Below are 27,016 nucleotides of genomic sequence, written 5' to 3'. Positions count from 1 at the left end.
AGGGACTTGTAAAGCTCATGCTCCACAGATGAGAGCAGCAGCAGTGTCCTGCCAGCTGTGCATGCTGCTGCACTTTGGCTTTGGGATTATTCCTGTGTTTTCCTGCCTTTTTGGGTTCTTTCAGCCCAGCGTGAAGTGGGCGGCTGTCCCAGGTGCAGGGCTCTGTTCTGCTCACAGTGGTTGATAGGGTTTGAGGTTACCGTGCGACTTTGCTCTGCAGTAAATGAACTCCAGCTGTTAAGCTGTGTGGAGAGCTTTCATCAAGACGGATGGAGGCAACTTCCACGGTTAATGAACACATCTCAGCCTGCTGGGCAGGACTTCTTTCAGTCTTCTTCTGGACATCCACCTCACTCTTGATGTGGGCAGGCCCTGGAAAGTTCCTCTTTTTTGAAAAGAGACTGTGAAACAACAATGGACTTGCATAGTCCTTTTAATTCGGGTTGTTTAGTAAATCTAAACTAACAGTGACCTGTCAGGATTGACACAATACTCCAATCTTGGCACATCAGAAATAAGCATGGCACCTGGTTCTTACCTTTTTATACTTCTTTTTTAATTTTTCTTTCCTCCCCCTGGCTCTTTTCCCCACTCAGAGGTGCAAGTTGGGTCTGAAGCAGCTGCTGGCCTTCACCCACATCTCTCACTTCAGGCTGTCTTGAGGCCTCTGGGAGTGTCTGGGTATGGGGTCCGAATATCTGATACCTTGTGTTCTCGATAAAATTCTTCCCCTTTGTAAGCAAAAGGCAGGAGGTACCTGCTGGCTTAGTTCCATCTGCTTCTCTTTAGGAACCCCTTAGCATTCTAATGTCCTTCTTCCATGTCTTGCTCAATGTATTTAGGGTTCAGTAGCTACAGAGCACCGAGGCTGATTCCCTTCTTGACTTGGTTTGGAGAATCTTACTCATTGCTTGCTTCCTTTCTGAAAGAGGAGGAGGGGGAAAAGCTAGGAGGGTTCTGCAGTTATAGACAACCATTCTGCTTCTGCTTCTATTCAAATAATTCCGATCATAGTGACAAATGAACCTTTATGTTCCCAGGTCTTAACAAAAAGGGTTTTTATGGCTGAGACTTCAGATACAGCCACTTTAAAAAAAAAAAGAGAAAAAAAGGTTTTGATTTGTCACATGAGCTTCAGTGGTGAGTTTTTGTCCTCTGGTTTGTAACTAAATAATTTTAAAAATAAGCCCAAAACATTAAAGAACAAAGTCAGTGGGAAGAAAAGGAAAGGGATTTATCATCCTGTTAGAAGAGTTACAGATATATACACATATATTTTTTACATAACTATTCTAATTTGTGCTGAAAACTTCATGTACTGATAAATAACTTCTACTTGGCTGCATGAGACTTTTTTGTTCATGTTTCTTCGTTTGTGATTTTTTTTTTTCATATTTTATTTTTTTACACGTCAGTCCATTTACACTTTCAGTCCATCTTTCTCATCCGTAGCATTTCCCTGTTCATTTTTTCCACTGCATCTTCTCTGCTCATCATTGGTAGAAGATTCTGGCAGCACGGCCTGCATGTGGCTCCCTCCTCTCGTGCTGGCATGTGATGGTGGCACCGTTGTGTTCTCTTCCTCTCCCTTTTTACTAACAGACGCAGACCAAACTGGAGCATGCCCGCATTAAGGAGCTTGAACAGAGCCTGCTCTTTGAAAAGACCAAAGCTGACAAACTCCAGAGAGAGTTAGAAGACACTAGGGTAATGGTTTTCACTATTTCAATAACGAGACTGATTTGTGTTGTAGAAGGTTTCTGGTGACACGGTCTGCTGGGTATGGCACGTGCTGCAACACGTCCTTGCTGGTGCCGTGATCAGTACCTAGCTGGAACACTTCAAAAATTAGCGTTAATTGTGAGCTTCAGTGTTGTGTGTGTGTATGCCTGTACGTGTGTACTCATTTCTTCAGAAGAATTCAGGTAAGATGTCTTAAAACTGCAAAATAAATAACTTGAATCCACATCAAAAGTAGCAAATGGGACTGTGAATTTGACATGAAGGAATGGCCAGTGGCTCGTTTTCAGAAGTAGCAAAGTTCATTAAATCCAGAAGAAGTAAGATCGACTGTGCCAGTGCTTTTAACACAAACCTAGTATGTGGGGCTTGGTTTCTGAGCTCTTAAATAGTTGTTGTACTCCTTGCTTTGCTAAATCATGGTTTGCAGTGGCTTTTTAGTTCTTTCTTTTTCTACCCATAACAATCTTTTCATGGATATCCCAGTAGCATTAGTAATAGTGTTGCCTGCCAAAATATTACTGCACATACCTTGTCCTAAGTCAGATGTTCATCAGATGTCAGTTCTTAAGGATGGAGAGATATATATACACACACACACACACACATATATATGTAGATATATGTTCATGCTTACATGTGTGACTTTGCTTGAAGTTGAGGTAGGGATGAGTATTATAAACCCAAGCATGTTCTCTATAATAAGTACTTTTAGAGAGCAATTGCAGGTAAGTCGTATCTTTTTCCAAATGTTGGTATAATAATGAGGTTGAAGCAGTGGCTTCCTAATTAGAAATAATTGAGGTAGCTTTGCACGCTTTTCTGTACCACAGACTTCTTCAGCAGTCAGTGAGAAGCTCAGATAACATGAGGACGCTTTCTCAGAGAGAACAGTGGAGTGGATATAGGAGGAGTTTCAAAGCATTTGTAGGCTAAAAATGTGTTTGTATTACTGACATTCTTACAGCTGGCATGAGATGAATTTGGAAGCAATTATTTCAACAAATAAAGACTGCAAGGTTCTCTGTTCTTTTCCAGTCTGCTTTAAAATGGCTCTGAGAAACATTCTGTTCAACACTGTTATTTTATATAAGCATAGTTTGTAAGTTGTTTAGCAATTTCTTATTTCTACATAAATTCAGAAAAATGAATTTTAGCTAAATTTCACCTTTAGAGAGAATATAATATGCATGTAATACAAAGATGTGGACGCTTTTCCTTTTTTGATGCAATAATTTATGCGTAAGTGAAATAACAGTTGGTCTTGTTTCACTGCCTTCTATATAAAAGCATTTGTTTTTACTTAAGGTTTCTTTAGAATTTTCATAGAAATAGGAGTTGACAAGGAAGCTCAAAAGGTTTCCTTATGCCAAAGGCTGGTAAGAACACACCAACGATGTTTGCAGCGCTCTGTTTCTTTTCAGTGAGGCCTAAGTGTCTTTGCATTATATGTACCTCTTATCATTTTGTCATCTTCTCTTAAAATGCTGTTCTTCATAGGTGGCCACGGTATCGGAAAAATCCCGCATCATGGAACTAGAAAGAGACCTGGCGTTGCGGGTGAAGGAGGTGGCCGAGCTTCGGGGGAGGTTGGAGTCCAGCAGACACGCGGATGATGTGAACACCTCTCTCTCCTTGTTACAAGAAATAAGTTCCTTACAAGAAAGAATGGAAGCAATTGGCAAAGAGCACCAGAATGAGATGAGTTCACTGAAGGAGAAGTTTGGAATTAGTGAAGAGGCATTGCAGAAAGAGATTGAATCGCTTTCGGCTTCAAATGAGAGAATGGCAAAAGAAAATGAATCTTTGAAAACTAAGCTGGATCATGCCAACAAGGAGAACTTGGATGTGACAGTGCTGTGGAAATCAAAGCTGGAATCTGCAATCGCCACTCATCAGCAAACGATGGAAGATCTACAAGTTTCTTCCAGCAAAGGTGCCGGGGCTCATGCAGCAGAATGTGCTCAGTTAAAGACTCAGATAGAGAAGATGAAAGTAGACCATGAGAATGAAATGTCCAGTTTAAAACTGAAGCAGGAAAATGAGAAATCTCATTATTTAAAAGAGATTGAATCGCTGAAAGCAAAACTGATTGCAGTCACAGAGGAGAAAGAGCAAAACCTGGAAAGCCTGAAGACCAAACTGGAAAGTGTGGAAGATCAGCATCTAGTAGAAATGGAAGACACTTTAAACAAATTACAGGAAGCTGAAATAAAGGTAAAGGAGCTAGAGGTACTGCAAGCCAAGTACCATGAACAAACCAAAGTTATTGATAGTCTTACATCACAGATCAAAGCTGCTGAAGAAAAGCTTTTGGACCTTGCTGCACTTCAGAAAGCCAATTCTGAAGGTAAATTGGAAATCGAGAAACTTAGCAAGCAGCTTGAGGCAGCTGAGAAACAAATTCAGAATTTAGAGACTGAAAAGGTTGATGGAAGTAGCAAGGTTTGTATCAACATCCATCCTTTTGTTTTTACTTTGCTTTTATTTTACATTTGTACTGTTCTAATCTGCTCTAGCAAATACATCACAGAACCCCTAGTTTTACTGAACGTGTATCTTGGTACCATCTGAGGAGCTTTAGAGAAAGCGTTCACTGGGTCACGTCTCAACAGGTTTCCAGTGCTCGGTCTGCACCACTAAGCAAAGGAAAAGGAATTCTTTCAGCGCTTTCTTCCTGCAGGCTTCAACGTGCCTCTGCTAAAAGCTTTGTGTCATGGAAAAGTTTGTTCATTGGCTTATTTGTGTGTAGGATCCACGTTTTAAACCTTTGGTGACAGAGGTATTCCAGTGACGTGACTTGGGGTTCAGTGGAGAAATGTTTCCTCTGTACCTGCACTATGTTGCCTCTCATCAAATGATGATGGAAGAGGCTATTAAAACCAAAGGAAAGCAAAAAAGATCCTGGAGGAACTTTTCTGTAAGAGAAATATGCAGTGGCTTTGTTAGGCACTGCTTCACAGCATTTTTGAAGCACAGATTGCATTTTACCAAGATTTTTCTTGGTTTTGGATGAAATTTCATGTGAAAGTTGATAGCATGGCATTCAGTTCTTGAAAGTTATTCTGCCACTGCAGATAAAAGTGCTAAGGTACATCCCTGTATCCCCAATCTGTGCATGACCCAACAAGCTAAAGCAATAATTGCAACAGTAGTGGGGAAGTAACTGGGAATAGCTTTCCTAACCCCTTCCCAGATGGTTCCAAGATACCGGATTTCTACAGACCCTTGACTCTTTTTAGGGTCACGCTGGGTTTCTGCACTACCCTGGGTGTGGTACAGAGCCTTCTGAAAGATTACATCCCCTGTGGCTGGTGGTCCACGTACCTGGCTGCAGCAGAAATGCCACACTGATCCGTTAAAAACGTTGAAACAATAAAGAACCAAAACTGCTGGTTCAACTCCTGTTTTGAAATTTTGAACATACTCAAAAATTTCTGCTATCAAATGACATTTTCACCATTAATTCCAAGAGAACTAAATTTTAATGATTTCAAATATATTCCAGGATGCAATTAGCACTGTGATGTATGCAGTCATCAGTGGAAATCAGCTTCACTCAGTTAATGCGTCACTTTTTTTTCCTTCAGTTTTTGTTGGCTTTGTTTTTAATTTTTCATCTTACAGTGATTTTTATATTATAGCTATTTCTTTCAGATTCAACTTTTAATTTTCTTATTTGTTCGTTCATGTTTGTAATTTTATTTTACTGCATTTCATCATCCTCGTTAGGCTAGTAATCTGGCCAGAGAGCTGCAGGGCAAAGAGCAAAAGCTTCTTGACCTTGAGAAAGACTTGAGTGCAGTAAATCAAGTTAAAGATTCTTTGGAAAAGGAACTTCAAGTTTTGGTGAGTAATACCCCCAAATTTTGACTTTATCCTTTGGATTTTGGCTTTCATGGTGAGAGTGTAATTGCAATCTGTGGATCATGACTAACAGGATCTATCTCAGAACAAAAGGAGCATTTTACTTGGTTTCTGTCTCCTCAGGTGTTTAAATTTAGACTCATCCTTAAGGAACACGTGGTCCTTTATTCCAACTGTCGTACAAATTAATGCTTGCTATACACGTGTCTTACAAATGGGTTGAAGACTTTTTCATCTGATTTCTCATTTCTCACATATTCTGTAGTTGGGTGGGATTTTCCTGAGAAACTACCCCAGAGTTGGCAACAAAGACAAAGGTTTTACTGTCCCTGCCATAAAATCTTTCCATGGCCATAGTAACTATTTGAAGTGAGTGGATGAGTTTTGCTTCTCATCTTCCTCAGTATCCGCCCTTTTCATCCCAGTCTGCTGGTAAAGCTGGCAGACATGGGTATGTGATTGATCACAGGGCTGCAGTTCCCAGCAGTCCCATCTCCTGCACTGCTGCTGTGCCAGCTGATGGAGAATATTTTGAATATTTAGGGACTTGCTTGCAACGAAGGCAATGGAAAATCTTGCTTTATGTTGCTGAATATATCAATGCTAAATTGTAATTTAAAAACTTCAGATCTGTTTATGATAGGAGTGAAGACTGTTCTATTTAGTGTTTGAAAAATACCTAATATAAATTCAGTGGTTGAATTATACTGCTATTACGAGACCTTACCTTAAGTTTTTATCCATTTTTCAGAAAGAAAAGTTTACCAGTGCGGCTGATGAAGCAGAAAACGTTCAAAAAACTATGCAAGGTATGTCTGCTGCTAAAATAAATGAAGAACTTAAAAGCTGCAGAAAAGAAGTGCAAAATAAAGGTTTTTTTTTTTCCCATGTGCTTCCAAATGTACACCTGGTGGTACAGCAGTTTCAGCAGCTTTGGAAAGGACAGGGTTACTTGTAGCCTCTCTTCTTAAGAGTAATATACCTTGCAAGTAGGTGGAATTGTCTGTATCTAAGTAGTTACTAACTTTGTTTTCAAAATTTTGCTTGCATAGAAACAATAAAAAAACTAAACCAAAAAGAAGAGCAGTTTGCACTCATGTCTTCAGAACTGGAGCAGCTGCAGTCTAGTTTGACTGGTAAGGAAGCAAAAACATGGAATTCTTTGAAAACTGCATCAGCTTTGTGCTTTCCTATTACTCCTGCTCAGCTCGCCACATCACAGTGTGTAAGGCTTTCCCAAGCACACGTGCTCTCAAAAGAGAGCCTCTTGTCGAGGCAGAAAACAGCTTTTGTGCAGCACTGTGCATAGTGACACAGCGAGGGGACTGTGATGTTCAGGAATAGTGCAGTAAGGCAGGAGGTTTCCTGGTTGAGTGTGTTCCACATCAGCAGTTAAGTTCCTGTTTGATGTTGCAACCAAATGATGCTGTGGTGATGGTCAGGTGCCAGCCAAAGGCGTGGGGACCAGCCTGAAGCAGTAAACATGTAAGGTAGTTAACTCACAGCAGCCTTGTCCATAAGTGGTGGTTTCTTTTTAAGGAAAAACATCAAGAAGACTGTTCGTGAGTCTGGTTGTCCACTTCTTCCTATCTCGTAGGAGAGAGTCTTGCTGTATCTTTCTAGCTGTACATCTCCATTTCAGACCAGTGCAGGAAGAAATTAGGAATGGTTGTGTGCTGTGTGAGCCTTTCGAGCCACTGCTGGGACTGTAGAAGTCACCCCAAGGGCTGCTCTTGCCCTTGCTGGCAGCGCCTGTCCTGGACAGAGCTATTTTTTCACTGTAACATCACGTTGCTTGCATGGTTTGTCTTCCGCTGCTCTACTAAATCACTGGGGAGCTGTCTCGCCTGCGAGATGTGCATGTCTCTCATTATATCGCTTGATTGCCCTCTGACACGAGTAGAACTTGTGTCATCTTTTCATGGCCTGAATTGCATCACTTCTGAAAGGAAGACTTCTTGACTAGCTGCTTTTTTACTGTTTCTGAAGAGTTTTTAACCTTCTGCTACAGTTAACAGTTCAAAAGTCAAACAATCGTAATTTTTTATTTTAAAGGGGTAGTTTGCAAGCTCTGTAGCATCACTATTGCTCTGCTTACAGTTCTTCACTATCTTCTAGCTAGTCTGTGCATATTCTTTCTCTTAAATTTACTGGACCACTAACCTTTGTGTTCCTCAGTGATGGAGAAGAAGTTGAAGGAGCGAGAAGAGAGAGAACAGCAACTGGCTGAAGCGAAAGCCAAACTCGAAAATGATATTGCAGAGATCATGAAGTCTTCAGGAGACAGCTCTGCCCAGCTTACAAAAATGAACGATGAGCTGCGGTTAAAAGAAAGGTATCCTGTCACTGTCTGAACATGTTCACGTTGGCTCTTCGCTCCTGCGCTCCCAGCTTCTCATTTTATCTTTCTGTAAATACCTGAACGAGGCGCTTCTGCGCATCACATCGATGTGACAAGTGAACTTGTTCTGTCAAACTAAATTCATCCCGATTGTCTCTTCGGAGTGATCTGAAGAGCATCTGACATTGATAATCCTAGAATTCTTACGTAACACGCTTCTCGTTGTCCAGAGTACATGAACATTTAAATAATCTGGACTGTTTTGTGATTGTTCTTCTTAATTATTTCATTATCTGATGAGCTTGGTTTATTTAGATATATGAGAGACTCGGGTCATGTTTTTGACTAGCAAGAGAAAATGTGCTTTGTTTCAAATAAAAATTGCATGTAGAATAGTTGTTCTTTACCTTTACAAGCCCCAGACTGGGAGCAAAGTAATTGGCACCTGTGTTGCTCTGCACATGAGCAAGTGCTCAGTCTCACTTGTGTATATTGAATTTTGCAGAACATTCTCTATATTTTAAATAATTAAATCTCTTTCTAAATGCTTGGACAGAATATAGAACTTCAGCATAATTTAGAGTCTTTCATCTTTGTGCTTGTTGTGCTGTCAGCAAAAAGAAATGTTCTTTTATTTGGTCTTTCTAGGCAGTTGGAGCAAATACAAGTTGAGCTTACAAAAGCAAATGAAAAGGCTGTTCAGCTTCAGAAAAATGTGGAGCAGACAACACAGAAAGCTGAGCAGAGTCAGCAAGAAACTCTTAAGATTCATCAAGCAGAACTGAAAAATATGCAGGATCAATTAACAGACATGGTAAGAAGAGCTTTAAAAAGCAGTAGTGGACTGTGTGCAGAATACAGCACCGCTGCGTCTTTAACTGTTCCAATTGTTTGCTCTTCTGTCAGAAAACTCAAATCGAGACTACGCAAAATCAGTATAAGGATCTCCAGACAAAGTATGAAAAAGAAACGTCTGAGATGGTCACTAAACATGACGCGGATCTCAAAGGGCTCAAGCAGAACTTGCTGGATGCAGAAGAGGCACTGAGAACTGCACAAAAGAAAAACGCAGAGTTAGAAACACAGGCTGAGGAGCTGAAAAAGCAGGCAGAGCAGGCCAAGGTACGTGTGCTGTGCTACTCTGCAGGTAATTTAGAGTTCACATCTTTCCGTTTCGGTGCATCACTGGTTTTTGCCTGGCTTCATCATTTCATTGTAGGATTTTTGCAGTGTTTCTTTTTTTGACCTTTTCCAAGGCAGATTAATACTGGTTAGGAAGGAGAAGAATACACGACTGTTGGGTTGTCTTCTCCAGACTATCCATGAAATGTTCTTCCATGTTAACATCTGATGTTCATGGATACCTGGCTCAGCTCAATCAGTCGGAGCCAAATGTTATTCTCTGTTTATTAAATGCATTAATTTTAAATAAAACATGTTGTGAACTATTTAATTTAACTGTTACACACCTGAAATGTTGTTCTGTGGTATGATCCTGTATTACATGCAACTGCTGAGTATGTGGCTTGACTTCAGTGATTTAAGTTTTTTTCTCCTGTTTCTTTGACATTGCTGCTTGCTTTCATCTCTCTTTAGATATTTGCTATAATCTTTGTTTTATGCTTTAGCAAAATATTTAGTGTATAAATTGACACACGAGTCAACTTTAAATACACCACTGATGTGATGTTTTGCATTAAATGGGTTATGACAATATGTTTTGGACAATCCTGAGCACAATTTGCTATAGAAGGTGAATTTGAGAATTGGAAGTCAGTATCTAATGCAAGTCTCCACATTTTAATTCACTTTGATTCTCATGAAATGATTTTGTGGCTCTTTTCTGAGTAATTTACGTTCAGAAAATTTGTCAAGAGTAGTGTTAAAGACAAGATGAAATCTTTTATGGAGGAGCCTCCACACTATGATTTTTATTTTTTTGTATTTAACCCCTGCAAAGTTTTCCTGTGGATGGTGGGTGTTTTGTAATGGCATCAGTGGTGGCTGTCAGCAGTTGAATTCCCTCAGGGACTGTGTGTCAGTGTATACACTTTTTTAAAACAAATTGCAGTAGCTCTGTTTGCCCTTAAAGCATGTTTCTCATTTGGCTGCTTGACTTCATTTTTGTTTTCCCATCTCCCTTACTTTATTTCTTTAGTCCTTGAGCTCTGTGTTAGCCTCAGCCAGAAAAGAGATTGAACTAATGTCAGACCAGATGAGGGGTTTGATAGCAGAAAAAGAGATGCTGGCACAGGAGAGCAACACTTCAAAATTAGTGAGAGATGCTTTGTTATCAAAACTTGTAGAACTGGAATCCAATATTTTGTCAATGCAACAAGATCAAGAAGAACTTTGGACAATAAATGAAGAACTTAATTCAGAAAATAAAAAAATCCTAAAGCAGAAGGAAGAAGCTGAGGCCAAAAGCCAGCAGGAAAGTGCAGAAAAGGCAGCACTAATTTCTGAGGAAAGCAAATTACTCTCTGGTATAGAGTCAGTACAGACAGACCTTCTGAAGATAACTCAAGAAAACGGTGCTCTGCGGTCTTCAGAGTCAGCCTTGCTCCAACAATTGGAAGGACTTCAGGCCAACAAAGATGCCGTGGATGTGGTATGGGAGAAACGTATCAAAGAATGGGAGGAGCTGGAGCTTTGTCAGAAGAAGCTGTTGGAAGAGAAAGATGCAGTCATTAAAGATAAAGATGATGTTATTCAGAAGCTGGAAAGTTACTGCGAGGCCCTGGCTAGAGATCAGAAAGAGCTACTCCCAGAACTGTCAGCTCTGACTGCAGAGAGAGACTCGGCCCTAGGTAAACACTCAGACCTTCAATATACAAATACAGCCTTAAGAAACACAATGGACAGTCTGCTGCTGACAAGTCAGAGTCTGCAGTCCAAGAAGGAGATGCTCCTTAAAAGCATAGCAGAGCTGTGTGTGAGTTTAGACAACACAGACAGCGAAAACCAAGCATTGAAAGAGAGAAAGGAAGAAATGCAAACAGAACTCGAGACCGAACATAAGGAGCTTAAGAAAGCAATGAATGACAACATGGAGTTGAATGATTCCCTTGCTCATCTCTCTTGTCTTCTTGAGGAAATTAAAGCCTCAGGAGAGACAGCCAATCTTGAATATATTGAGCTACTTCAAGAGAAAGAGGCTCTTTCTTCATCAGAACGAAGGCTTTTGGCTGAAAGGGAGGAACTTTTAAATGAAAGTAAGACAATTGCTGAAAAGCTTGCTAAAGCCACAGCAGGTGCCGTACTTGCTGAGATAATAAACGAACTGAACTTAGAAGAGGAATCTGGTTTTTGTAAGTCGTTGCAATTTGAAAAGCACAATGAAGCTCTTCTTCAAAAGAAAATTGAATTGTCGAACAAATACTTGGAGCTTCTTGATGAAAACAAATCCTCTGTAAATGCAATTTCTGATGTGAAGAGAGAATGTGATCTGGATGTCTCAGCCAAGAGAGCTCAGGCCCAGGAGAATACCATGCTGGAAGAGTCCATTGGAGCCCTCAAGGAAGAACTGAGTAAGAAGACTCTAGAAAACCAAATGCGACCTTTCACATCTTCTGAAAGAGGCCCAGGATGCCAAGAGAACGCTGGAAAATGAAGTGGCTGCTCTGTCTCATGCCCAGCAGGTCCTGGCATCTTCATTCAGGACTGGTTCCCCTGACAGGGAAGCACTGCCCAGAGAGAGCACTGAACTGCAAGATAAGGGTCAGAAATTCAATGGAGAGGTTGAGATCATTGAAGAAAACTTAAACACAGAAGAAGAAGCTGGGAAACTGGACAAAGACTCATTTTTGCTGGAAGATACGGAACGTGAAAGCAACATCAGCTTCTTGGAGAGAGAGACAGAAGAGCTGAGAGAGAAGAACAAAGAATTGGTGACTGAGAGAGAGCGGCTGGGTGATCTCCGACAGGGGCAGGAGGTGACAGAGGAGGAGGAAGCGCAGCTAATTCAGGACAGTGAGAGGCAGCGTGCGGATCAGAGGGGTCTGGTCATGGTTCAGGAGGAAATGCCAGAAGAAAAAGAGGAATTATCCGAGAATTATGATGAACTGCAAGAGGAAGGAGCACTTTTAGCACAAACTAATGGTGACCTCTCAGGGAAATTGCCGGTGTCTCAGGGCAAAACTCAGACGCTGGAGGAGGAGATGAATGATGTGGCTTTGAAACTAAAAGAAAATGAGACTCGCCAGGCCCAAACAGTAGCACAAACAATTGAGGTATTGAAAGATGTAGTTAAGGAGTCAAATATGGTTATACTAACACTGAGCACTAACCCAAGGGTTTCCTCACTGCACTTCATTGCACAGTCAGCACTTCATGGCACTATAAACAGGCCAGAATTACGGTCTTTCCCAATATATTTGTTTTTTTTCAAGTTGTAACCGTGAGTCTGAAAGACACTTTAAATCTATTTTTTTAAATAATTCTGAATATAAAAGCCTATGTTGTTGCTGAATGTTGCAAGAAAACAACATAAATGGTGAATAAAAGGAAGTTTTGTTTAAGTACTCTGCAGCTTAAAAGCTGCAGTAATAATAGGCAGGGAGTTGGATTAGATCTTTGTGCAATTTTATATTAAATCACAAGTTTGGGTTACTCAAAAAATACAAAACAACGTACTGCTCTTGTAAATACAATTGGATACAAAGCAGCGTAAAAGAACTATTTAAATTTAAATTATAGGACATTTGGCTGAACACATTGGTAATTCTGGCATTTTCTTTATTCACAGAAGTGTTTTGTATTCACCACCAACAAATTCTGAATATTATTTTGAATTTCAGTTTGAGGGGTTTGAAGTCCATAAAATAAATTTGAATACAAATTGGAATCAAGATATCCTATAGGAATGTACTATGCCTACTTAGGTATCTTAATATACTTGTGAAGGATGTTATTTAATTTATGAGGGCATGATGGACAACACTGAAATACTGTGATCATTGGCTTTATCTCCTATTTAAGATTTTTTTTCAGATTTTTAACAGGTTTTTTTGTAATTCCTCCTTTTCTGGAAAGAGCAGTCTGTTGGAAGTGAATATTGAACTACTGCTGTCTAAAGTGGTTCAAAGTCTAAGAGCAATCACAGTGGTGGTAATTAGAGATCCAGAAATTAAAAAAGAAGAAATGGGCTTCCTCAGTGGTGGCACAGGCACAGGGTTATGAGCTATTTCAGCATGGAACTGAATCTTCTGATGTCCATTTATTTTTATACTTTATGCAGCTTCCAAATGCCAATAAACTCCCAGCTGAAGTCCTTGTTTAACTGGAAGGCAGCTGGCAGACAGTGGTATCGTGGTTCATCTTTTGCTGTCAGAGCTCCCTTTGGTAATACATTTTTTTTCCCTTCCCCCCCTGTATATCCAGGCTGCCCAGATGGCAGAAGATGTTTTCCAGGCTGTGGAGAAGGTGACCAAAGAGAAGGATGCCATCCACAAGGAAAAGATTGAGACTTTGGCCTCTTTGGAGAACTCTAGACAGACAAACGAGAAGCTGCAGAATGAAGTAATCACATTTAAATGCTTTTAAATGAAAAGTTTTGCTTCATTTGTAAGGAGCAACTATTGAATTTCAGAGAATGAGCTTAGGCAAGAGTGGATTCTCTCATTTTCCCACCACAATACTCAGTCATGAGTGGCTTCTGAAAACCTCCTAGAGGAGTGCCTATCGATGGCAAATCTGGGTGCTTTATATAGGTGTATGAGCTGTGTTCTTTTGTATTTTGCATGTGATTCCAAATGCCTCTGCAGTGTATAAGGTCACGTTCCTTAAATCTTGGTGCAGCAACAAAAAAATTTCCTATGCAGTAGGAGTTCTGGCTGCTCCAGCCATAGCTTTTGCAGATCAGAGTCAAGAGTTGGGGTTTGTCTGAGAGCTCATCCAGCCTTGCCATGTGCCTTTGGGTAAGTTGTCTGGATGTGACCACTCTGTGCTTCGGTTCCTTGGTTGTAATTACGGGCTGCAGCTTCACGCCCCAGTGAAGTGCTGCAGAGCTCTGAGTACTGGTGCTTCTAACCCACAGAACTTCTCACTGTTTCTCACCTTGCTCTGTACACCCTTTGTGATCTTGACATGTGTAACGTTATAATTTCTTCTTTTTTCCACTTTTCTGTTAATCAGAATTGTGGTCTGACAGTGTACAAATAGTGCTGAGCTGTGCACTATACAAATACATGGGCACAGCTGTCCCAAAGAACTTCAGTCCAGCATGGGCAGCAGCCATTCCTTGAGGGACCCCTTCTCAGCCTGTGTCGTCCCAACACTGTACGGATACTTTAGGGTCTGAAGAAGGGAGGAAAGTCCTTCCTCACCTCTTCTGCACTGGAGTATCTGGTCTAACACCAAACTGGCATCTTTTCTGCAGAACCTAAGCACCCTGTGGCATCTTGTGCTGGTGCTCTCATCTCTTGCAGCTCCTGTACTGAAGGGTAGTGAACAGCTGGGCTAACCCAAGTGCCACGGCTTGTGCTGAGACAGTAGTGATTTCCAACAGATCAGACGATTCGAGAATTAAAAGCAGTGACGTTAATAATGGCAGGGGTTCGCTTCCTGGATTAAAAAAAAAAATCCACAGGGTCCTGTAATGCCACGAGAATGGCTGCAGATTATGGGTTATGTAATGTAATGGGTTGCTGAACATGAACAAATAAGGTTCGCAAGCTTGTAGTGTTTACGTGGTAGATGCAAGCTCAGTAAATAGATAAATACAACAATTTGTCCTGCACAACCAGATATCTGGGTGGAATTAATTTCTCTTGGTTGCAAACGCAACATTCAACCTACTCTTTCTCAGAAATTAAGGTATGGTAAAGAAGAATTTTTTATCATTTATCTTAGAGGAAGAAAGATGAAGAGAGAAGCTAATTTTAGCAACAAGCATTGAATTAAAAAAAAGTGCTTTGAGTTGTATAGCATTTAAACTGGAAGTGCTTGGGAGCTGTAGGTTTTGTATCGGGGTATATACATCAGATTACTGTAAGCTGCTCTTCAATGGACTTTGAATTCTTCATGCTGCTCAACTTGAATGCAAAAAGTCTCGTCACGTTTTTTATTAAACAAATGCTTCTCAGCACAAACAAACTGAATTAATTTAAGGACTAAAGATGAAAAAGTGGAACAGCTCAGCTCAAGCCCCGGTTTTGCAGAATATCTTTTCCAGTGCTATACTTAAGAACTGTATAGTTTCCTTAGTGTAATAAGGTTTTTTTCCTCTTTAAGTTGGATGTGCTTAAACAAAACAACCAGAAAAATGAAGAGGAACTTAATAAATCAAAAGAGCTTCTAAATCTGGAGAACAAGAAAGTGGAAGAACTTAGAAAAGAATTGTAAGTATTTCAGTGTTAAATCTGTTAAACCATTACTTTGTAGTTACATTTATCTTTCTTTTTTTAAATTGTCTTTCAGTATCTCTCCAGTATCATCGTTTATAACGCAGCTATTAGGTCAGAAGTCAGTATTTGTTTGATGTGCGTAAAACTGGAAATCAGAATGTTGCTCCTGAACTGCTGAAGGGCATTGAAGCCACTCCTTTCCTCCAAGCATTGTTTGAAATAATTTATTTGTTGGAGGATGTGTATGGTTCTGCCACCTGAGGGCACTAGGTTAAAAGCTTTATTATAAAGGAATTCTGTTTGAATTTAATTGTAAGTACACTTGAAGTGTGAAGCAGTTTTAAGTGCCTTTGTTTACAGAAAAGCTGGTTCTGCTTTTGTTTCTCATGGCTTTATCCACTTTATTCCCGTTGCCCCACTATGCATTTGTTTGCTAACTGGTACAATACAAATGCCATATATAACATGTAAAGCTAGAGTTAATTGCTGATCATTTGAGATGCTTCATTTGAGAAACTGCCTCTGATGTGTTACAAACGAATCGCATGTAACATTGTACAAGACAAATGAACTGCAAAGCATCTGATATCAAGTCATTTGCCCTGTGGAATGTCATTTGATCAAAGCTTTTCGTGTACCACTGTGAATAAAACCCTCAGTTAGTGCTGCCTTGCAGCAGCTGTGTGTCCCTCAGCGTGCAGAGATGTAAGGCATTAAATCCCAAACCTCTATTCCCACCTGTACTCTGAGAATTGCTTGACTTGTGGAGTGCGAGCTGGAGTCTGGACTGAGACCTAAAAGCAGCTTTGGCTGATTATGATTATGATTATGATTATTGTTTCCATAAGTCATTTTGTGACAGTTTCTGACCACTGCTCTGAGGTGAGTACACAACACAAAGGAAATGAGCACACAGAACTAACACTAAGTTTCTGTACGACTGACACCTTTTATTGCTTACTTTTAAAAACCTGCATGCTTGTGTAGACAGGAAGCTCCTTGGAGAAAGGCTGGAGTTCGTTCCGTGAGCAATTCCTCCTGCCTCAGTGCTCCTGGGAAATGCCAAAGCAAAATCATCATTTCCAGACTGGTTGCTCTGATGCTGGAACAGCAAGGGGCCAGCAGGCTCTGGTATCATGGAAAGACAAAACGTGTTAGACTGTAATTTGTCAAGCAAAAAGTCATTTATAGAAGATACTTCCTTGAAAATCTTCCACACTGAAAGGTGTCCTCATCATCCTGATCACTTTGTGGGTTTGGTTTTGGTTTTTTTCCCTCTTAAGGTTAAGCTTAGTCATATACTATTGCTGAGTGTGGTCTCTAATCATCCGTGGTATGAGACACTGGATAAATGAGAGCTTGTCTACTTGTTTTTTAATTGATCTTTGTTATTTTGTGTGTGGCCTTGTTTTAATTGGAGGAAGGAATCAGCTTGCTAACAGGCATTTCTAATCAGCAGTGATGTGGGCAGAGAACACCTTTGAGTGTCAGTGGCTGGAGGTCATGCCTTGGGGGAAACATTGCCCACAGGAGCTGTGGCTGTAGGTAGGGGCATGTTGCTGCTTCCAGAGCTGTGCTCACAGTATTTTGTGTGTGTTTTGGTTTGGTTTATTTACAATGCCCTGAATCTGCGCTTTAATGCCAAAAGCAGAAAGAGGAGAACTGGTTAGTGCTGCCGCTCAGCAGTCATGGTTAAAAATAGGTGTGTTCCTGCATCAGCAAGCAGATTCATACCAAGATAATGAGCATCGATGTTCATGAGGGGAGGCAGCCAGTTTAATCCAGCCTAGGTGGAGCGGATTAGAAATCGGTCAAGGTGAGACCAGATAGAAGAAATGGTTGGAAAACCTTTATCATATTACATGCTGAACTCAGAAAGTAAATCAGACTTACTTCTGTTGAGTGTGCCCACTAACAGACCGTGGAGCCCTGCTATATTTTGAAATGCTTGAATAAGCTTCTGACTTAGGGGTTCTTCTGCCTCTCACAGTCATAAAAGTATTCTTAATATTCCAGTCAGGGTTTAACTCTGTGTAATATTGGCACATAGGAGTAAAAACCTATAGTTAATGAAATGAATTGTATCTATTTTTATTGTTTGAAAGACATTGTCAAATCTAATAAAAACTTGTGTTAGTCACTGGTGTTACAGGCAGGCACGCAAAATATTTTTTTCAAAAATGTGCTGAAAATAACCTTATTTTAAGGAAACCACACATGTTAGTAGCAGCATAGACTAATGAAACCTGAAAATCTATTTCTTTCTTCAGCTTTTGTTTTGTCTTGTTTCCAGTTTTGTTTCTGTTAAAATAATGAGAATAGATTAGATACTTTTTTGTTTTGCCTCCTGTGATCGTGCACATTCTTCTGTGTTTGGGTGTCAGACTTTGTAGGGAGTATTTAAATAAGCAGATCTGTAAGTTTGTTGTTTGGTTGGGGTTTTTTATTATTTTATTTTGCTTTTTATTTCCTTTTTTTCCCTTTAAATCTCATATTTTACACTGGCTACAGTCACTCAGACATGTTCACTTCTGAGAAAGAATAAGCTATAAACCTCGCCAGCACTTGTCAAACCGTACCCTGCATTTCTAAACCCAAGCATTTGCTGGCCCGTGGAGGCATGCAGAGCAGTCTGCACTCACCTTCCAATTCTTCGAGTATCCGATACGTTTAGAGGAAGAGGCGTTCAGTGCTGCTACTGCTTCTCAGGTTAAGCCTCTCTCTGCGCCTCTGAGGTACAGATTGTCACCTTTCTTACAGATCCCGTTAGACACGTGACCCAGATGCATTTTCCAAGCTGCGAAGCTGAATCTCTCCCCCAGTTTTCCTTGCCTCTCTTGTTCCTATGGTAACTATGCACTCTCTGTCCTCGCAGCGAAGCGCTGAAGCTGGCAGCAGCTCAGAAGTCCCAGCAGCTCGCAGCTTTGCAAGAGGAGAACGTGAAACTTGCCGAGGAGCTGGGCAGGAGCAGGGACGAAGTCTCAAGTCATCAGAAGGTAGAGTGGCTGGGCTCTTTCTTGATGGGGGGTGGAAGCCGCGCGCGCTGTTTCCGCCGATGCCCGGGTGACGTTGCGCTGGATGCTTGTGCTTGAGATGAGTTGTTCTGAGTGTGCTTGAAAATAAATTTGGAAGCCACCTGCATTGGGAGGTTAGAACTGCAGGCTAACAGAAGGTTACGTAACCCGTGAAGGATACTTAGGAGGTTTGGAAATAAGTATAAATTAAATATGCTTTAGCAAAATGTATTAGCAGCCACTTGCTATTTCTGTCGGCAGTAATTTTGTTATACAACTCTGGAAATCTCCATCTAAGTACTAAGGAAATCTAGCTATTTAATTCTCCTCCTTATTCCTGATTTCCCTTCCCACTGAAAAAAAAAGAGCATTTAGGATGTTTTTCAGAATACTATTTAAAAATACTTGGTTGGACTCTGTCTCTGTAAAGCACTATGCACGTGTATGCTTGCTTAAACTTCATACTGTGCATGTACATGGACAATGTTGCAGCCACGCAGTGGGTACTGGTGGAGTAGCATCGATGCAGGGTGTTTTTCTGGTGGCAGTTTAATAGGAGGAAAAAAATACTCTTAGGTTTTTGGTTGGTTTGGGGTTTTTTTTAACTATTACATTTCAATATGTTGTTGGAATCTTAAAGTAGGGGCTTTGTTACACAGCCTATAACACTGGTACTCGTCAAAAGAGAAACTACATTTACAGCCATTAAATATGGTGGATTTATTTCTTGTGAAGCAGTTCTGATGACAGCCACACCATGACAGCATCTGTGGAAGGTGTAGTCCTAAAGCCAGAATGTAGCCAACATGCGTTTATGTGTTGCCCTTCTGAGATGGCACTTGTGCAGAAGAGGGGCATGCCTGTTGCCTGTCACAGTGGAACAGATCTCTTCCATCCCAAAACAAAGCCTAATATTTTTAAAACCAAGAGGCTGACTTTGCCCCAGGGTCCAGAAATACTGAGGTTGGATGGATGACTATAGATCTGACCAGTTTCTGAACCCTTTTGGCTGCTGACAGGAGTCACGCACGAGCTGCTTCATCCTAAAGAGCCTTTGGAGATGATTAACGAGAGTCCCAGACGTGTGGGCTCGAGCACTGACTCATGCTGCATCTGAGTAGTGGTGTGCTGAGAGAACGCTGGCATCCTAAACAGCCAGTGGGAGCTCCGCTCCACACTCCCACAGGGTTTCTTAAATTATTGCAGAATCTTTGAGGCAACCTGTTATTTCAAGAGAGAGTTGTAACTTGAAAAGGATTCGGCTACATTGGTCAAATCTTTCTGCCAGAGCTGATACACGGAAAGTCCTCGAGGGGAGGGAACCTTCAGCCCTCAAGGCTGTGGTCTCTGCAGTCTCAGTCTGTGGCCTCCATTGTTGCCAGATGACCTTGCGCAGGAGTCCTGCTCTCTGCATCCCCCCTGCTGTGGATCTGTCAGCAGGGATCCTCTCTCTTGCCAGGACAGAGCTGCAGGCTGTGAAGCACAGGCATTAGTCGATCACCTTGCAAACTGGAACATTCTCAGTTCACTTGCACCATGGTCCTCTCTGCCCGTGAGTAGATGGCTCCAGGCTCAAAGATCCAGAGGATCAGCTGGAGCTTGGAGAAGGTCTGTTGGCTTTCTTCAGCTGTTTGTGCTGCCTTACGTCCTCTTCTGCAACGAAAGTGTCATCTGAATCTTGGAAATGTGGGAATGCCATCTGTTGCATTTCCTAAACGTAGTACTTGGGCTACGGTGTCTTTGGGTTTAGTGAACTGCATGGGCTGCTAAAAGACTGGAAGAGGCCTTTGGTATTCTGGGGAGCTCTGCTATGGCAAAAGGGACAAAGGCAAAATGGTGTAATTTAAAATGCAGGTTTCCTTCAAGGTGTCACATAACTAACGAGCACAGCTCTTCTCAGTTCAGTGTTCTTCAGCTCTCGGTGGTGAAACGTGCAGTCTGCCTGCCCAGAACTGTCCTATTTCCTGGTTGCTCCTAAAAACCATCCTGTCTCGTCTGCAGCCTGTACATTACTCACCACCTCACAGAAACCTGCTCTTACCCCAAGGAGCAGGACTTTTTTCATGTTCCCTTTAGACCTTACCCAACCTAAGCTTACAGTCTCCTTGTTTTACCTTTGACTGCCAGGTTCTCTTCATCAAATGGCAGCAAAACCAGCTGGCCCTGAGGAGTCTCGCATGGACAGCCCTGTTGTGGGCTGGTGCAGTCTCGCTGATCCCCACCATCACTTCCACTTCACACCGTGTTTAGGCACCAGTTGCAGCATGCTTTGAGTGTCCTTGGTTCAGGCTGTCTGTGGGGAGTGAAAAAAGTGTTACTGTGAAGAATTGCACAATGAAATTTTAGAGAACAAGTGTCTGTGGTAGCGATGAAGCGGTTTAGCCCAGAGCAGGACTGTTCATGGAGCTGCATTTTAGGCAGCGGACACTGAAAAATTGGACAGTAAGGAGGGAAGCACAGGATGTAGCAGCACTTCGGTCTGTGTGAGTTTTTTCTGTGCAAGTGCCTGTTGAAATGCAGCAGTAAAGGTAGCAAGCATATGTTTAAGTATTTTGAGCAGTCGCTATGGTAACGGTATCAATGCTAGGGAGTGTGTTAGTCAATTGGGTTAGTGAATCTGTGGCTGCCTGTGACACAGTTTGCAAAATTAATGAAAACTCTCTCATGAATGATTTAACCTGACATCTAAAGGTTAAAGTGCCTTGTGGTAAAGATGCTGAGGGGTGCTTTTCTATATTGATCCATAAATAATTAGCTGTATGTAATTAGTTAAAGATTCCCAGTCAGATAGATACTGAGCTGAGGGAACTTTTCTGGCTTCAAATTATTTGTTGTGGTATTTTGGGAGCCTTTGATCTGCCCTGGCATTTTCATTTCATTGGAAAAAGTGTAGAAATATCTACAGCTCGGCTGGTCCATCTTTTATTAAAGGTTTGTGAGAAGCCTGCCCTGAGGCTAATGAGACTGAGGATGCTGGAGAGATGGTGATGAGAGAAGGGGGGGGTCTTCCTCCACTGCTACCATGAAGCTGCTCAGGGCTTCACCCAGGACTCGATGCAGCTGCGCCAGGGGCTGAGAGCTGCACAACTCCCCTCACATCTTCTTCTCCTTCACTTTTCTCTCCTTTAAATCCACTTCTGTCTTGGTCTGTGCAAAGATCACTCATCTCTGCACAACCAACGGGAAAACTAAAAGGGAAGAGAGATGTGAGGTTTATGCTCACAGTCTTGGAGCATTCCACAAATAGCAAAGGATTTTTTGAGTTAAACCAGCACCACAATCTTTTCCTAAAAGAAACCAATGCAAAAGGGGCAGGGGTGTATGTTTGGGGGTGAGGGGAAAAAGAGCATCCTGGAGCACCGTGGACATGGCCTCTGGGAAGCTAAGGATGGATAATGTCAGGGTGAGGTTTTTCCCATTGCAAGCGGCAGTCAGGAGCATAAATGCCAGAAAGTGAAGGCAGCCTAGTGTGAAACAAAGCGATTTGTTCGTGGAACATGGCCAGGTTAATGCTGCACACTGTGACAGGGAAATGATGGTGCTGGTAGAGGAAAAGTAGTCCAAAAAACCAGCTGGAAAAGCACGATGCACAAGAGAGTGAGTCTGAGGGAGGAGAGGGGCAGCATAAAATAGATGTGGAGGGGAGGGGGTCTGGAGAGGGGCAGCTCACTGGGATTTAGAAGTTAAACATTTCTCAGAATTTGCATATTCTTTATTCCTTCTCTTTTTTTGTCATCAGTCTGGACACATGTAAGGATTTCACATAGGCCACCTCTGCATAGGAAGCAGACAAAAGTTCTCGGAAATGGGGTTTATTTTGTGCTCTTGGTGGAATTGCTGGGTTTGACTCGCCCGCAGGAAGAATTTGGCCACAGCCCCATAGTACTATGGCTGCTCACAGTTATGGTGGTTGCTTTCCTTGAGAGAGTTTTGATTTTCTGTAAGGCTTGTTAACATAAATCTCTGCACCATTCTAGTATCTATTTTTTGTATCAATAAAGTTGTCTGACTAAGACCCAGCAAAATGATACCAATACCTAGGGTTAGGGTTAGGGCTGGGCTTTCTGTGCCCAAGCTGAATGTCTGCAAAGTGCTGGGAGTATTCAGTCAGTAAGAGACTGTTTGCTGCTGTTCCCGGGGCACGAAGGTTTCCATTATAAACACGTCTTGCTATAACCTTGTGGATGAACCCTGAAAGCTGTGAAATCCAGAGGCTGTTTCCAGTCAAGGCACTGGTGGTTGCTACTATAACCAGTTCTGCAGGGCACTGATTGCTGACCTTGGCCACTTAGTAAGAAGAAAGGAGGACGCGGTGAAAAAGAATTAATTTGCCTGAAAAATACTTAATTTCTTCACTTTACTTGAAGTTCAGTTACTGCAGTGTTTCTGTGGTGGGGCTTTACAGTTTTGTTGTTGTAGAAATTACAGTGGTGGTTTTGTTTTGCTTTTCCTAAAGTGATGTGTGCTGTCAGTTTGAACCAAGAACCTGCAGCAACAATATTTTCAGTGGAAGGCCTTACTCACTTTAAAGGCTTCACACACACACAATCACAGAATCGCTCGGTTGGAAAAGACCTCTGAGATCATCATGTCCAACCATTCCTGTCTACCCCCTAAAGGAGGTTAAAGGCTTAAAGGGGCCCTGCCGAATTACAGGTTCAGGATACAGTAACAGACACCAGACCAACAGCTTTAGGGATCAATAATTTATCTCTAAATAACAGTACAGTAACAAATACAGATCAGTAGTACAATTATCCATGTCAAAACAACAGCAAATCTGGGAATTCACCAATGCTGGGCTAAACTTCACAGCCAGGCACAGAAAGATTTGCAGTTCTCTTTGGTGTGCATGAGGCTGGAAATCTCAGATAAGGCACTGCTGGCCTTACCGCTCTTGTGTGCACGGGATGTGAAAATGCCATATAAAGCAGGAACAGCCCCTCGCTAGCTGATGTTCTTGGTCACTGAACCATTTGTGTTTGTGTGCCTGTGTTGTCCTGGTAGAAAATCAATTACTTTGAGGATTTTTAGGCTCTTTGGCCTCTCCTGTGTTTGTTTTATGATGATAATGATCCCCTGATATATTATACGAAGGAAACAATCCTTACTGTATTAACAGTAGTCTTTTTGTACTTGTGTTTTAGCTGGAAGAGGAGAGATCAGTACTCAATAACCAGTTATTAGAGATGAAAAAGAGGTAAGTTGTTTTTTCTGATGTGTGTTTAACTATAGAGTCCTGCAGAAAACTTCAGAAAACACAATACAAAAACACTGCTGAGAAAGCAGTTCTTTTCTGTTGTATCGTAGTTAAAAGTGCTGAGGTTGTTACGCACACTGGATTATGGATGGTATCCTCCACATTTTATTAAAAGTGAGAAGGAAATGTAACTGTATTCGTGTAAGCAGTGGTATTTACCATTTCCTCTTTAGTTATGCACCTCTTGCATTGCAGTAGTTCTCTTCATTTTCAGTAACCAGTTTAGTGCTTGGTTTTAGTCTGCTCTGGAATGTTGGATTGTCCCTCAGTCTGATAAAAATGCTGTGTACAGATGGGAGCCGCCAGGTTCTGAAGGAATAATGGAGAAATACAGGGATGCTAAGGATTGTTATTAAAAAAAGGAAAGAAAAGCAGTTATTCAGCACTGAATGGCTTGTTCTCATAATTCTGAGATACTGAGTTCATTGGGGCAGCAGTTATTGCAGTTCATTCAGCACTGGTTTTAAATACCAGATTTGTCCTGGGTGACTGAGGCATCCATGTGTAAACTGCGCTGTTCAATAAGTGGTTCCAAGTTACAAAATTTACTGTCTTTCTGCAATATGTGCATGGAAAGCCACTTGGGTAGGTGCCACAATGTCTTCAGGAAAATGTGGGCTTTTGAAAAGCAGTTATATAAATCTTTAGAAAAAGATGCAGCTCTCCATGACACCAATTCTCTTCCAGGAAAAACAAACCAACCCCTGTTAAATTTCCTGTCTTTATAATGGTCACAACAAGGAACAGCAAGTGGCACTTTGCTATTCATGCACATCCGTAGCTACTCAGTATTTCACACTGATCCCTTTATATTCCCTAATGTTATTTGGGAGGGGGGTCATACCCTGCTCTGGCCCATGCTGTAGGACAGCAGGCACACGGGGTGTTGTGACACTGGGTAGAGCTTCCTCGGGGAAGGAAGAGTTGTGGTACAGAGAGGGCAGTGGCAGCTGAAGCTCCAGTTTTAACCAACCTGCAGCCTTCAGTGCATAGAGTGGCATACGTGTACGTTATTTTCTTTTTTTAAGATGAGAGAAGATAAGGTGAGAAATCCCTAGCTGGTGTAAAACCATTTGACATCCACAATAATGAGTATGTTTACACCAACTGAGGATCATCTCCAGCACGTTTGATGTGGAGGAAGGGAGGGAGAAGGGGGATATTAATGCTGCAGACAGCTTGGAATGCTGTTTATAGCCTGTTATTGAACATGTTTAAAACATGTATTTTAAATAGTGTAAATCCTGAAAGTTACTTGAAGAAAGGAAGGAAGTGGGGACCCAAGATTCATTCAGTACTTCCCAGCAGTTCTGTTTCACAGTGTACTTTTATTTAAAAGACAAATTCTTTAGTAACTTATAAAAAGGTGTGTGGCTCTGACTTTCCTTCTCCTGTTTTCACTCTAAATAACCTAGATAATTGTGAAATCTTTAAAGTGAATTTTAGCATTACCTTCAGTGGGTTACACTGCGATGCCCAGGTCTGTGGCAGGCTCAGTGACATCCCTCAGCAGTGCTGAATCAACTCCAATAAAAAGGACAAAACAAGTAACAAAGTGACCCTCACTGAAGCAGCCTGCAGGCCATTAGGGGTCAAAATATCCCAGCATCTGACATGACTTGCTAACAAAAATGTCAAGCTGAACAAAGAGCTAATTAAATAAAAAAGAGTCTCTCTAAATTCCCAAATTCCACTGGTGCTGAGTGATGATTTCTTCCTTTTGCCTTAAGAATCTGAGATACTGAGAGAGACCTCTTTTTGCTTCAATTGGGTCAAATCTCTAGCAACAGTTTTCTCCCCTTCCTTCCACCCCCAGGAATTCTCCTCTTTAGCAGTTCCCTTTATGAAACAGTCCTCAGGAGTGACAGGAGTTTGAGATTTCTGAGGCCAGGGGGGTTCTGTGTTACTTCAGCTTGTGAGGTTCGTTGTGGGTTGTAACTGTCTGACTGTCTTTGAGCTTGCGCTATTTATCGATACTCATTTCATTCCTCTCTCTTCCCTTTCCTACCCTTGCTTCCTTTGCTATATCTGTGTGTCTTTAATGGTAAGACTCAAGAAAGTCTATCCACGTTACAATAAATAATTTATTTTTTTTTTAGTAAAGTTGTTGTACATATTTTGGCTGCCTTTGTCCCTTGGTGTCTTGCTTTTGTTTTGTAAAATACTCAGCAATATATATATATCTCTCTATATATATACACACTTTAAAAGTCTATATTTTTTACCAAAACAAAAAAGCCCCTTGGTGCAAATTTAGTTCTTCCTTACAGTATTTCGCATTTCTACTCCATGTTTCTAACATGTGGTTCTTGTTATCTTGCATTTTTAAAGCTTGCCCAGTATCACTTTAAGGTATTTGCTTCATTCTTAGAATTTCTTATTTTTGTAGTAAGGGAAGAATCTGGGTGATTTTTTTACGTTACAACAAAACAAACACCTCTCTCCCCCGTGACTTCCACACACTGCTCCAACCATGGTTTAACCTTCTCAAGAAAGTGTAATTTGAAAATGGCGTGTGAAATGGCATTTTGGTTTTCTTTAAAACCTGCTGGCAAGCAGATATTTTGGACTTGAATTGGCAGGGGAAAAGTTTTAAGTTCACTGAATAAATTTATTCCTCCCCTTTCCCTCATAAAATAAATAGTTCCCACAAGATTTTTCTTCCAAGTTATCACTATGCAGTTACTCACATTCAACACAGGCTCCTTATGTTTACTGTCTCTCGTATGAATCACACCACAAACGATGCTGAAGCTGCTCTCAGCTGCTGCTGGAAGGGAGCTGTGATCCACACTTACCTCTCAGTGAGTGCTGACATGGACCTGCTGTGTCTGTGGAGCTTTAGAGGGCCTCCAAGTGGAGCTGTAAAGCTGGAGAGACGGCCCTGTAAAAGACCAAAGTAATGCTACAGTACAGCCACCTTTTCTCCCTCTTGTTTCCTCTTTTCTTCTCTTGTTTCTCTTCCCTTATGTTCTAGACTCCTATATTGAATTTGTAAATATATATTTATATGCTCACAACCTCTTTGCCTTTTTCAACCACTTAAATGCTTGTGGTGGTTGAAACCAAGCCTAATAAATTGTGAGTTAACCGTATTTGTACAAAAAGCATATATTTGGTCTTGATCTTTAAGATGAAGATCCGACCAAAAAGTGAAGCCACTGGCTCAGTAACAAGCTCCTGAGCATGAGGAGTCACGGGGGCTTCTCCAGCTGCGTATGTAGCAAAGGGAAGGTCGGAAGAAGTCTCAGGTACCAGCAGAGCTTGTGTGCAGCAGCTTCCAGGTGTGCTTTCCAGTAACACTGGATTTGCAGCTCTGTGGATGGAGGAGGGCAGCTCTGCTCTGCCAGCAGCATCCCAGGCGTTGGTGGCATGTTTCTTACACACACACCACCCCACGCTTTTGATCTGATTCAGCAAAGCGTTTAAAAAGACCAGTTAGGCTACA

General features: G+C 41.4%; 1 protein-coding gene across 2 annotated transcripts in view; it reads left to right on the top strand.

Moving 5' to 3' along the window:
* The window catches only part of CLIP1 (CAP-GLY domain containing linker protein 1), a 57,159-nt gene that overhangs the window by 24,124 nt on the left and 6,019 nt on the right, over positions 1-27,016 (top strand). The window contains exons 8-19 of one of the 2 annotated variants that reach the window (XM_010190920.1): positions 1,603-1,707; positions 3,241-4,167; positions 5,473-5,589; positions 6,359-6,416; positions 6,660-6,743; positions 7,786-7,942; positions 8,597-8,762; positions 8,855-9,070; positions 13,331-13,468; positions 15,182-15,288; positions 18,170-18,290; positions 23,456-23,508. In XM_010190920.1, coding sequence (XP_010189222.1) covers positions 1,603-1,707; positions 3,241-4,167; positions 5,473-5,589; positions 6,359-6,416; positions 6,660-6,743; positions 7,786-7,942; positions 8,597-8,762; positions 8,855-9,070; positions 13,331-13,468; positions 15,182-15,288; positions 18,170-18,290; positions 23,456-23,508 — 2,249 coding nt within the window. Of the gene's footprint in view, positions 1-1,602; positions 1,708-3,240; positions 4,186-5,472; positions 5,590-6,358; positions 6,417-6,659; positions 6,744-7,785; positions 7,943-8,596; positions 8,763-8,854; positions 9,071-13,330; positions 13,469-15,181; positions 15,289-18,169; positions 18,291-23,455; positions 23,509-27,016 lie in introns of both variants that reach the window. The other variant, XM_010190919.1, reaches the window with a different exon arrangement.

Source organism: Mesitornis unicolor, unplaced genomic scaffold (genome assembly GCF_000695765.1).
Source record: "Mesitornis unicolor isolate BGI_N332 unplaced genomic scaffold, ASM69576v1 scaffold15148, whole genome shotgun sequence".
In the NCBI taxonomy this organism is placed as follows: Eukaryota; Metazoa; Chordata; class Aves; order Mesitornithiformes; family Mesitornithidae; genus Mesitornis; species Mesitornis unicolor.
This window is presented reverse-complemented; position numbering and strand designations above follow the sequence as displayed.